This window comes from Podarcis pityusensis (genome assembly GCF_964106645.2).
Source record: "Podarcis pityusensis genome assembly, chromosome: 6".
In the NCBI taxonomy this organism is placed as follows: Eukaryota; Metazoa; Chordata; class Lepidosauria; order Squamata; family Lacertidae; genus Podarcis; species Podarcis pityusensis.
The window spans coordinates 3,261,478-3,274,796 of NC_138030.1; the positions used below are offsets into that span (position 1 = coordinate 3,261,478).

The window sequence follows — 13,319 nt, forward strand, 5'->3', positions numbered from 1 at the left end:
CGGTTCCCGGACAAACCCAAACCCCTGGAGAGATTCTGGGAGGAGCAATTTGGAACCACAGATGAGGAAGAGGTTTTTGAGGGATTTTCTGACTCCGAGGAGGAGGGAGGAGAGGTTTCGGAGGAAGAAGAATCAGACTGGGAAGACCACCCCGTTGGCAGGTGGAAGAGCGGGTGGGAAGCGGGTTTCGAATCCACAGAAGATGGTGACAGTTCCTTCCGGGGGTTCCCCGCCTCCTCGGCCGACGAAGGGGACGAAGTTGATCCCACAGGTCGGTCCAGGGGTGGAGGGGATTCTGGGGGGGAGGTGGATGTCAGGGAACTGATATCGGAGCGGGAGGCGAAGGGGAGGCTCCTAGATGATGCTGGAGAAGGACCCAGCAGCAGGGGGAGAAGCAGCTCAGTGGAGGGGGAAGCATTTAAGCGCAACACCAGGAACAAAAGTGGGCAGATGGGGAAATCGGAGAGAGAGCTCCTGGACTCTTCACTGGAACTCAGTGAGGAGGGGACAGGTCCTCCGCTACCTACGCCCTCCCTGCGCAGAAGGCTCCCGCGCAGTGAGAGGAGGAGGAGACTGGGTGTCAAACAACTCTTATGTTGGAAGAGATTCAAGAAACGCCCACTGACGGATTCTGCCAGTGACTGAGACAGTCATGATTAGAAAGGGCTGTGCAGTCAGAAAGGTTTAACAAGGCAAATTAGCCTAGAGAGGCACCAGTTTACGCACGAGTAACTCATACTCATCACAGCCCATATAGTTAAAGCTATGGTTTTCCCAGTAGTGATGTATGGAAGTGAGAGCTGGACCATAAAGAAGGTTGATCGCCGAAGAATGGATGCTTTTGAATTCTGGTGTTGGAGGAAACTCTTGAGAGTCCCATGGACTGCAAGAAGATCAATCCTCTCCATTCTGAAGTAAATCAGCCCTGAGTGCTCACTGGAAGGACAGATCCTGAAGCTGAGGCTCCAAGACTTTGGCCACCTCATGAGAAGAGAAGACTCCCTGGAAAAGACCCTGATGTTGGGAAAGATGGAGGGCACAAGGAGAAAGGGACAACAGAGGATGAGATGGTTGGACAGTGTTCTCGAAGCTACCAGCATAAGTATGACCAAACTGCGGGAGGCAGTGGAAGACAGGAGTGCCTGGCGTGCTCTGGTCCATGGGGTCACGAAGGGTTGGGCACGACTAAACGACTAAACAACACTTATGATGAGCCAATGGGAATGGCTTTGGAAAAGAGATATCAAATTTACAGCATGCTATAATTTAAGAGAGAATGTAATGAAAATGCAATACATATGGTACCTGACCCTGGACAGACTGGCAAAAATGTATAAAAACTGTCGTGATATCTGTTGGAGATGCAACAATGGGGCAGGAACCTTTCTACATATGTGGTGGGAGTGCAAAGAGATACAGTGGTGCCTCGCAAGACGAAAAGAATCCGTTCTGTGAGTCTCTTCGTCTAGCGGTTTTTTCGTCTTGCGAAGCAAGCCCATTGACGGATTAGCGGATTAGCGCTATTAGCGCTATTAGCTGCTTTTAGCGGCTTTTAGCGGCTTTTAGCGGCTTATCAGCTTATCGGATAAGCAGATAAGCGCCTTAACGGCTTAGAAAAAGGGGGGGGGAGGGAAAAAAACCGTAGGAACTCGCAAGACATTTTCGTCTTGCGAAGCAAGCCCATAGGAGCTTCGTTTTGCGAAGCACCTCCAAAACGGAAAACTCTTTTGTCTAGCGAGTTTTCCGTCTTGCGAGGCATTCGTCTTGCGGGGCACCACTGTAGTGGGATTCTGGGGAAATATCTATAACGAACTGAAAAAGATGTTTAGATTTTCATTTGGAAAAACCCAGAATCCTTTCTCCTAGGCATCATGTCAGAGGAAATAAAAAGAACAGTCAGTCTAATATTTATGTATGCAACTACAGCGGCAAGGTTATTGATTGCCAAAATTTGGAAAAGCAGCAGTCCCAACTAAAACAGACTGGTTATCTAAAATGACGGAATACTTCCATATTGCCGAACTAACAGGGAGGATAAGAGGAGATATAGTACAAAAAGTGAATAAGGAGTGGGCTATCTTTAAGGAATACATCAAAATTTACGTGGAAAAAGTAGAATTTTTGACAGATATTGAGTGAATCCAGAAAATGAATAGAGTGAAAGGAGAGTAAAGTTGACATAGAAGAAGAGATTAAAGAAATAATGAAGTGCGTTTAAGCTAGTTGGAAAAATAAAGTAGTGCAACAAGAACGGCTGGAAGTCAAGTCACTTTGTGGGTGTTTGTGTGGGGTAGGAGTGTAGGTATGTTGATATGTACAGTATAGGTAGGTATTATATAGAGTAATGTAGGTATGTTTTATGTTATGAAAATAAGGTAGTGTGTTATGTACGTGTATTGTGTAATTCTGTAAATGTATATGTATGTGTTTTATATGTTAATAAAAAAAAATTTTTTAAAGGAGAGAAATGCCACCGTTAGCAGGCAGGAGTGTGGTCTCAGACTCAAGCTGCACACCTTCTGCTCTGTAGTCAGTTGCGCTGCTGACTTAGCAACCAGCCTGGGGAAGCCCCCCCTCCCTCTCTCCCAGGGAAGGCTGGAACCACAGAGGGGACCCTTCGGGGAGATTCCTTGCTTCCTCCTTCAGACACTTCACTTCTGTTTTTGAAAAACATGACTCCGGCTTGGATCCAGTGTTAAAGGGGTACCTTGGTTCTCAGACTTAATCCATTCCAGAAGTCCGTTCCAAAACCAAAGTGTTCCAAAACCAAGGTGCACTTTCTCATAGAAAGTACAGTGGTACCTCGGGTTAAGTACTTAATTCATTCTGGAGGTCTGTTCTTAACCTGAAACTGTTCTTAACCTGAAGCACCACTTTAGCTAATCGGGCCTCCTGCTGCCGCTGCACTGCCGCTGCACGATTTCTGTTCTCATCCTGAAGCAAAGTTCTTAACCTGAGGTACTATTTCTGGGTTAGCGGAGTCTGTAACCTGAAGCGTATGTAACCTGAAGTGTCTGTAACCCGAGGTACCACTGTAATGCAAAATGAATTCATCCGTTCCAGACTTTTAAAAACAACCCCTAAAACAGCAGTTTAGCATGAATTTTGCTAACGAGTCCATTGATCCATAAAATGAAAGGAATAAACAATAGACTACAGTCACCCAATCAATCAATCAATCAATCAATCAATCAGTAGCTGAACTGGGTTCCACACAGTCACAAAAACAAAAAAGAGGCACAAAAACACAAAATAAAAAACAGACAGACCTCAGTGTAACACTCAAAACAGAAGTGTGGCACTCAAATCGGAAGCATAACACTCAAAACGGAGCATAGAATCATAGAATCATAGAGTTGGAAGAGACCACAAGGGCCATCGAGTCCAACCCCCTGCCAAGCAGGAAACACTTTTGTCTTGGTGCAGAGATGTGCCAGGATGAACACACACACACACACACACCACACGCACGTGTGTTATTCCCTGAATGAAAGTACACACCCTCTTCAGCTGAGCAGAAGACATTTGAGAGCAACAGGCAAAGGAAAATGCCAAAGGGAGTTGGGGCAAGAACATGGCCCTGTTTCACACTGTTTATCGGGAAGGAATCCGAGGATGAGCTGTTCACATGGAAGGACACAATCATCTTGTGAAGCTAAGGAGGCCATCCTATCTTGTTGAGTCAAAGGTCAACAACTGTGGTGTAGTGGTTAAGAGTGGTGGACGCATAATCTGGTGAACCGGGTTCGCTTCCCTGCTCCTCCACATGCAGCTGCTGGGTGACCTTGGGCCAGTCACACTTCTCTGAAGTCTCTCAGCCTCACTCACCTCACAGAGTGTTTGTTGTGGGGGAGGAAGGGAAAGAAGATTGTTAGCCGCTTTGAGACTCCTTAAAGGTAAAGGGACCCCTGACCGTTAGGTCCAGTCATGGCCGACTCTAGGGTTGCAGCGCTCATTTCGCTTTACTGGCCGAGGGAGCCGGTGTACAGCTTCCGGGTCATGTGGCCAGCAGGACTAATCCGCTTCTGGCGAACCAGAGCAGCGCACGGAAACACCGTTTACCTTCCCGCCGGAGCGGTACCTATTTATCTACTTGCACTTTGAGGTGCTTTCAAACTGCTAGGTTGGCAGGAGCAGAGACTGAGCAACGGGAACTCACCCCGTCGCGGGGATTCGAACCACCGACCTTCTGATCAGCAAGTCCTAGGCTCTGTGGTTTAACCCACAGCGCCACCAGCGTCCCCTTTTAGGGTAGTGATAAAGCAGGATATCAAATCCAAACTCTTCTTCTTCTTCTTCGTCAGGCCGATGAAGGCGATGTACAAGGGGCGTTTCTGCTCTCAACATTTCTTCCGCAGCTGGCACAGGGAGAAAATCATGCAGACTGTTGACCTCTGAGCTCTGAAGTTGCATTGTGACTGTCTGCGAGTGACTGCAATCTGTTGAGAACTACCCAGGCCAAAGCTTTCCCCACAGTACTCAGCAGGGAGATTCCATGGTTGCAATCATAGCGGTCACCTTTGTTCATGCAGAGGGTCACGATGCTGGAGTCATGCGTGTCTTGTGGTATGGATCCTTGTTCCCAACACTGCAAAAGGAGGAGGCTGTGGAGGTGTTGTCCTGAGGGAGGAATTTAAGACAGCTTTCAGAACTTCTGCTGGGATTCCGTCCGGATTGCTGTGTCAGAGGCTGTGTTTTCCCGAGTGCAGTTCATAATAGTGCTCTGCCCATCGCTACATGTGCTTGTTGCAGTCTGCAATGATCTCTCCCCACAAGGTTTTCAGTGGTGCAATTTTCCCAACTGCTGGTCCAAAGGCTTTCTTCGTGCCTTCGTACATTTTGCAAGAGTTGCCAGTGTCCCCAGCGAGTTGGATGCTCTCACGCAGCTCTAGCCAGTAGTCATTGGCAAAACATCTGGCAATCTGTTGGGCATCGCCTTTCTCAGCACAGCAAGCATCTTTCAGCAGGGTGCAAGCTTGAAGTTCAGGAGAGCCTCACACTTTGCAGCGATAACAGGTTCCATGTTGACCACTTTCCCCATCGCTTCCTGCCACTCAGCACTGGACCATCTTGCTTCTGATCTCTCACCATGGCAGCACCTCTTGACCAAGCTATTGGCCTGCTGGTTGCCACCTTCCACAAATACGCCAGCAAGGGTGGCGATAAGAACACCCTAAGCAAGAAGGAATTGAAGGAGCTGATACAGAAGGAGCTCACCATTGGACCGAAACTGCAGGATGCAGAGATACATGCATTAATGAAAGATCTGGAATTCAATGGGGACCAAGTGGTGAACTTCCAGGGATACGTCACTTTCCTGGCTGCCCTGGCAATGATTTACAACGAAGCTTTGAGTCTGTAAATGTACACCCTGGTGGGACGAGGTGTCGTGGTTCGGAATTATACCTCTGTAGGCGGTTTCACGTCCAATAAAATTTAAGGTTTGTAAAAAAACAAAAACAGGTTCCATGTCCTTTAGGTTGACCCCAAACCAGTTGGGGGTCTGTTTCTCTCCTTTGCCAAAGGAAGACCCAGCTGTGTTGCAGATTGCCTCTGTGATGTGGTTCCACCTTGCTTCGACAAGATCTCTGGAGCCGTTCAGTAGAGCTTGTTCGACGGAATCAGAAAAGCGTCCACAAGATCTGTTGTGGTGTTGATGCTGCGACACCCTCCGTCTTATGTTCAGGTTGTAAATATGTGCAAATAAAACCATATATCATAGAATCATAGAGTTGGAAGAGACCACAAGGGCCATCGAGTCCAACCCCCTGCCAAGCAGGAAACACCATCAGAGCACTCCTGACATATGGTTGTCAAGCCTCTGCTTAAAGACCTCCAAAGAAGGAGACTCCACCACACTCCTTGGCAGCAAATTCCACTGTCGAACAGCTCTTACTGTCAGGAAGTTCTTCCTAATGTTTAGGTGGAATCTTCTTTCTTGTAGTTTGGATCCATTGCTCCGTGTCCGCTTCTCTGGAGCAGCAGAAAACAACCTTTCTCCCTCCTCTATGTGACATCCTTTTATATATTTGAACATGGCTATCATATCACCCCTTAACCTCCTCTTCTCCAGGCTAAACATGCCCAGCTCCCTTAGCCTTTCCTCATAAGGCATCGTTTCCAGGCCTTTGACCATTTTGGTTGCCCTCCTCTGGACACGTTCCAGTTTGTCAGTGTTCTTCTTAAACTGTGGTGCCCAGAACTGGACACAGTACTCCAGGTGAGGTCTGACCAGAGCAGAATACAGTGGCACTATTACTTCCCTTGATCTAGATGCTATACTCCTATTGATGCAGCCCAGAATTGCATTGGCTTTTTTAGCTGCCGTGTCACACTGTTGGCTCATGTCAAGTTTGTGGTCAACCAAGACTCCTAGATCCTTTTCACATGTACTGCTCTCAAGCCAGGTGTCCCCCATCTTGTATTTGTGCCTCTCATTTTTTTTGCCCAAGTGCAATACTTTACATTTCTCCCTGTTAAAATTCATCTTGTTTGTTTTTGCCCAGTTCTCTAATCTGTCAAGGTCATTTTGAAGTGTGATCCTGTCCTCTGGGGTGTTAGCCACCCCTCCCAGTTTGGTGTCATCTGCAAATTTGATCAGGATGCCCTTGAGTCCATCATCCAAGTCGTTGATAAAGATGTTGAATAAGACCGGGCCCAAGACAGAACCCTGTGGCACCCCACTAGTCACTCTTCTCCAGGATGAAGAGGAACCATTGATGAGCACCCTTTGGGTTCGGTCAGTCAGCCAGTTACAAATCCACTGAGTGGTAGCATAGTCAAGACCGCATTTTACCAGCTTCTTTACAAGAATATCATGGGGCACCTTGTCAAATGCCTTGCTGAAATCAAGGTAGGCTACATCCACTGCGTTCCCTTCATCTACCAGGCTTGTAATTCTGTCAAATTACAATCCTAAAGTCTCAGTTGGCCTTCATTCCAAGGAAACTGAACCCTGGCTGGAGCCTCTCTGCTCGGATATTGGTGTAGCATGTAAAACACACACAGACAGACAAAGCAGATTTGTATGCATTGCTTCACCCCACTAGGTAAAGGTAAAGGGACCCCTGACCATTAGGTCCAGTCGTGGCTAACTCTGGGGTTGCGGCGCTCATCTTGCTTTACTGGCCGAGGGAGCCAGCATACAGCTTCCGGGTCATGTGGCCAGAATGACTAAGCCGCTTCTGGCGAACCAGAGCAGCGCACGGAAACGCCGTTTACCTTCCCGCCAGAGTGGTACCTATTTATCTACTTGCACTTTGATGTGCTTTTGAACTGCTAGGTTGGCAGGAGTAGGGACCGAGCAGCAGGAGCTCACTCTGTTGCGGGGATTTGAACCGCCGACCATCTGATTGGCAAGCCCTAGGCTCTGTGGTTTAACCCCCAGTGCCACCCGCTTCCCTAGCGTTCACTCCACTAGGCAAAGCCTAAATCTCCCTGGTCACAGAATGACTAGCTACGGCCCTGGCCCTGACACATCCTCCAAAGCATTCTGCACATTCTCAGAAGTACTCTCCTCATAACTCGACTTGTGGTTAGCTAAGGCTGAGCTCCTGGTCTTAATTTGTTTGCGGGGCAGGGGATGTAGGGCCGCAAACAAATTTAGCACAAATCTGAAATTTGGCAACATTTTGGATTTGGCTTTGAAGGAAATAACATCAGGTACCAACATGGAGTTCAGTGGGTGGGGGAAGCAATTCTTTAAAAATGGTTTTGCAAGAAAGTTGTGAGAAATTGGTAATCTCCACCCCAGCTCTGGGCTGCACTCGAGTCTTGGGCAGCAATGAATCCCAGCTTTTGCTGCTGTGGCAAGGAACGTACCAGACTGGATGTCTGATACGTTCATGCAAGTGACAATGACCAATCAGAAGATACCTTCTGGTTAGAAAAGGACGTGGCGAAATCTTGGTCTGTGTCAGGGTTTGCTGTTGGAAACTGAGCTGATCAAAGGGAAAAGGCACCCAAACTCCCTCAGATGGAACAGGGAGAGGCTGGCAAAGTTTGCAGCAACCTAGTCAGCTGAAAAGAAGCATTTTCCCGACTGACCGACTCTGCTCTGACATTGCAATTTGATGCTTACAGATTTGCAGAGAGTGGCGGACTCTCCTTCTTTGAAGGTTTTTAAGCAGAGGTTGAGTGGCTGTCTGTCAGGGATTTTTCAACGGTGGTTCCTGCATTGCAGGGGGTTGGACTAGATGACCCTCAGAGGTCTTATGGTGGACCTCCTGAGTCTCTGGCATAAAGACAACAACACAGGGATCTCCCTTATACTGAGTCAGACGATTGGCCCATCTTGCTACAATATTCTCTACACGGACTGGCAGCAGCTCTCCAAAATTTCAAGCAGGGTTCTCTCCCTGGAGATGACATTGGGGCATCCCAGCTAGATAGGCAGGGGGTACAACAACAACAACAGTTGTGACCTCCTGCTTCCAAAGTCACCCATTGCTCTACCATTGTCGTCCTTCCAAGGTACAGGATTCTTCTTTGTAGCTAAGACAGAACGAGAAGATAGATCCTAGAATCTGGTATGTCCAGCAAGTCTTCCCACCCCAAATTTATAGACTTGGGTAGGGGTACCAAATTAAATAGTCTAAAATTCAGCACAAATATAGAGCCAATCTGTCCCATTCAAGCACACAACACACATCCTAAACTGATGCCGTAACTGAAGAACATCTTGGGTTTTCTCTCGTCTTTGGACATAGGTAAACTTTTGTGCCGTCCATGAATTTATCTATTCCTCTTTTAAAGCCACCTGGCATGGACTGAAGCTGCAGTCCCACCCAACCTTCCTGGGTGTAAGTTCCATGAAGAAGAGCGGGACTTACTTCTGAGTAAACACCCAAGAGGCTATTGCACTGTGAACTCACTTCTTTCAGGGGGCTTTAAAGCACACCAAAGGCAGAATCGCAATTCTCCCTCGCCTTGTGCTTGAAATACTCAGCGCAGCCGGTGATTAATGTTCTTTCCCAACCTCAACAGCTATTAAGTAATTGTCGGAGGCTGGTCTGCCAGCTGCCCTCAACAGCCCGGAGCTGAAAGATCCTCGCTGCAATTTCAGGACTCGAGCCACGATGAAAAGAGCCTCGGATTCTGCTAAGTCCCACCGTTCATGAACTCACCTGGAGCCCCATGGTCAGAGGTGCAATCGCAGTCTTCCCCAAAAACCTTTGGATGAATGGAAGGAATTGTCAGCACACCTGTTCAGGTACCTGCCTGTTGCTTCCCGAGGGCATCTTACTAGGAAGGAGTCCAACCAGTAGCTCCCAACCAAGGCAGGATCCTGGCAAGGACACACCTCTCCAACGGGTTGCGAAGCTTTCCCCCAATCTGGTTGGACCAGTAAGTCTCCATTGGTGCTGACTCTTCTTCCCAACAGACATTTCCTCCCCGGCTGAGTCACCGACACCCCAAAGTTGGTTTAAGAGGAGGGCGATGCTAGAACCACATCTAGGCATTTTGCAAGTTGCCTTTGCTGTGGGTACCAGCGGTTCCTGTGTCCAGAGAAACTCACCCAGCCGCCACCATCCCAAAGGCTCCTCACCTGTCAAGAGCCGCACTCTGACAAACCAAACATGGCCTCAGGGAGAGATTTCCAGCAAAGGGTTATGGTGGCTGATAAAGTGCGTCTCACGGAGCAGAGGGGTTTAGGGGTTGAAATTAGGGAACGGGATTAATTCCATAACATCTGGACCTGCTTAGACACGTTTTCCTAGGCCTTGGGTAACAAAGAACCCCATTTCAACATCTGTTTTCTTTATGTATTCAAGGGACGAAGAGGGAGCCAAACCTAAATAAGTGTCAACAATGCTGGCGACACCTGTCATTTAAGCTGTAGAGGAGCGGTTGGATTGTGGGTGATAGTTGTGATGGCTTTCCTCTGCAACTCAACGACTTTCATAATTTTTGCTTTTTGAAATGTGGCAGCTCTAGATGGGCCATTGGCCTGATTTTTTGCTGTTCTCTCCAGATAAACTGGGGCTATCCAGCCAGCATAAACCCCAAAGGTGAATCCTACCAGACGCTGCCCTGTGGGATTTATCCTGCAGGTGGCAGGACTGAAATAAATCTTACGATATTGGATACAATAAGGAACTGTGGGAAAGTAACTGACATAAGAAAACCTGTTGAAGGGAGGGAAGGAAGTCAATGCTCAGCGGAGTGTAGGGGGGGAAATGTGGGTAAATGATTGTTGAATTTTACTGTATTTTGTTTGTATTAAACGAAACACCAATAAAAAGCATTTTTTTAAAAAAAATAAAATATCCTGCCAAATTCAAAATCGCCTCTTCTCTGAATTATGGGGAAAGTTGTGGAAAAGAAATATGAATTTTATGGCATGTTATGCGATAAAAGAAAATATGAGGGAAATGGCCCACAGATGGTATTTAACACCCATCAGATTGGCGAAAATAAAAAAGAAAAAGGTATATGTTGGAAGTGTAATGAAATTGAGGGAGCTTTTATTCGCATGTGGTGGTCCTGTCGAATAATTAAGGAATATTGGGAAATGATATATAATGAATGAAAAAAGATACTTTAAAAAACTTCCCCCCAAACACCTGAGATTTTCCTCTTGGGGATGGTAACAATGGAGGTAATGAAAGAGTTTATTACTATATTCCACCTCTGCAGCTAGAACCTTATTGGCACGAAGCTGGAGAACAAGTCTAGTACTCACTAAGGAAGAATTGGCAGTGCAAAATGTTCAGATATGCTGAACTGGCTGGTCTGACCGAACAGGATAAGAGAAAACGAAGATAAGGCATATAAGGAGGAATGGACAATATTTATTGACTATTTCAGGGACCAGCATAGACAAATACATAGCTTAGCAGGTCTCATGTAAATCCAGCAGAGATGAAATAGATAAGCGTATTTAATAATACAACAAATTGGATGCTTAAAAAGATGTGGATTGTGCAGAGTAGTAGAAAAGCAAAAGGAATCAAGAAACATGTGGAAGGGAAGTCATATGGTATATATACATGTTGTATTTGGTACGAAGTTGTAAGGGGGACAGGGAAGGAGAGGGGCGTTAAATATGCTCTCTGTTCCTGTTTTTGAAAATGCAATTTTTAATAATAATAATAATAATAGAAGCACAACTTCTTCTTCCCTAGACATTCTGGAAACCTTATGAAGGGTGGCTTCCAGCCAAGCTGCTGGTGGAGCCCACATCCTGATTTGTTTGCAGCGAGATTAGATGACGTTGGCTAAGAAGCATTTGTTCTGAACTGCTTGCAGGGAGGTAAGGTGACATTGCATCAAAGCAACTCCTATCTGTGACTTTCCTCATTGCAAAACACAAGATCCTTTGGGGAAGTGCCCTTATTGTGCAAGACCTCTCAATCCACTGTGACTTCTTCACCTGAATTTGCCAGTACAGTGGTACCTCGGGTTACATACACTTCAGGTTACATACGCTTCAGGTTACAGACTCTGCTAACCCAGAAATAGTACCTTGGGTTAAGAACTTTGCTTCAGGATGAGAACAGAAGTCGTGCTCCGGCGGCGCAGCGGCAGCAGGAGGCCCCATTAGCTAAAGTGGTGCTTCAGGTTAAGAACAGTTTCAGGTTAAGAACGGGCCTCCGGAACATATTAAGTACCGTATTTTGCGCCCCATAGGATGCACCGGCCCATAGGATGCACCTAGTTTTTTGGGGGGGAAATAAAGGGGAAAAAAATTATTTCCCCCCCAGGTGCGGGGCTGGAAGAACCAGGTCGGGGAACAGCGGGAAGGCGCGCTCCGCCTCCCCGCTGTCCCCCGAGCTTGTGGGGCTGGCGATGGGGAGAAGTGCGCTGAGCCCGGGACTGCAGGCAGCTCTGTTCAACCCTCGGAGCCGGTCTCCCGAGGGTTGCGCAGAGCTTCCTGAAGCCTGCATTTGCCCCATAGGACGCACACACATTTCCCCTTCATTTTTGGAGGGGAAAAAGTGCGTCCTATAGGACGAAAAATACGGTACTTAACCCGAGGTACCACTGTATATGATTGAGTGCCACCCATCAACAGCAACAGTCAGGGCAGCTTTATTTTACATTAGGTGGGGGAGGGATCATACAGTTGTTAAAAATGTCGAGTTGGAAGGGACACCAAGGGTCATCTAGTCCAACCCCCTGCAATGCAGGAATCGCAGCTACAGAATCCCTAAAAATTTTGGAATGGATGGACAATTAACGGGAAGATGTGTAGGCACCCTGCAAGCAAACGAGGATGGATGTTCCTTGTCAAATAACTCAGGCATAGGCAAACTCAGCCCTCCAGATGTTTTGGGACTACAACTCCTATCGTCCATAGCTAACAGGACCAGTGGTCAGGGATGATGGGAGTTGTAGTCTCAAAACATCTGGAGGGCCAAGTCTGCCTATGCCTGGAATAACCTCTCTGCAAGCAAATCTGACTGCAGGCTCTGTCAGCTTGCATTTCTTGGTGCAGAAAGTACTGATCTGATGTGTAGAGATCTTTCCTATTCTAATTAATCCAAGAGGGTTCTGGAAGCTTCTCTGTGCAAAAGAAGCAAGCAGAAGGTTCATGATGTTTGGGTTATTCCTTCAGAGAAGCTGAGTAAAGCTGGCTTAAACTGGTTCTGTTATCTCTGACTATAATAATAAGGCCAGAAGGAGCCCGGGTTTCAGTCTTTTCTATCTCTTTTTCCTTCTGGTGTGGTGTTCTGTATATAGTGTTAAGGTTTTAGTCTTCTTATAAGTTATTGTAAACTTAAGTGACGTCTGCTGCAACTGGATTTCTTATGGATAGTGCCAATCCTGAATGTGTTTGATTTGTGACCATTACGCTCATTTGCCTTCAGTAGCAGTAAAGCTCTGCTGGATGAAATATCAATTTGCTTTTTGTTTAGTCGTTTAGTCGTGTCCACTTCTTCGTGACCCCCTGGACCAGAGCACGCCAGGCACTCCTGTCTTCCACTGCCTCCCGCAGTTTGGTCAAACTCATGCTGGTAGCTTCGAGAACACTGTCCCACCATCTCGTCCTCTGTCGTCCCCTTCTCCTTGTGCCCTCCGTCTTTGCCAGCATCAGGGTCTTTTCCAGGGAGTCTTCTCTTCTCATGAGGTGGCCAAAGTCTTGGAGTCTCAGCTTCAGGATCTGTCCTTCCAGTGAGCACTCAGGGCTGATTTCCTTCAGAATGGATCGGTTTGATCTTCTTGCAGTCCATGGGACTCTCAAGAGTCTCCTCCAGCACCAGAATTCAAAAGCATCAATTCTTCGGCGATCAGCCTTCTTTATGGTCCATCTCTCACTTCCATGCATCACTACTGGGAAAACCATAGCTTTAACTATACAGGGCTGATTTCCTTAA

At 47.1% G+C, this 13,319-nt stretch overlaps 1 protein-coding gene and 1 pseudogene across 2 annotated transcripts in view; one reads left to right on the plus strand and one right to left on the minus strand.

Moving 5' to 3' along the window:
- The window catches only part of LOC308480058 (bactericidal permeability-increasing protein-like), a 51,797-nt gene extending 42,158 nt beyond the window's left edge, over positions 1-9,639 (minus strand). Inside the window, exon 1 of the mRNA XM_081011327.1 lies at positions 9,126-9,639. Coding sequence (XP_080867453.1) covers positions 9,126-9,137 — 12 coding nt within the window. The 5' untranslated portion in view covers positions 9,138-9,639. The remainder of the gene's footprint in view (positions 1-9,125) is intronic.
- LOC308480231 (protein S100-A6 pseudogene) lies at positions 5,015-5,384 on the plus strand (annotated as a pseudogene). Its single transcript has one exon. The product of its transcript is annotated as a protein S100-A6 pseudogene (transcript).
- Positions 9,640-13,319: the final 3,680 nt, after the last annotated feature.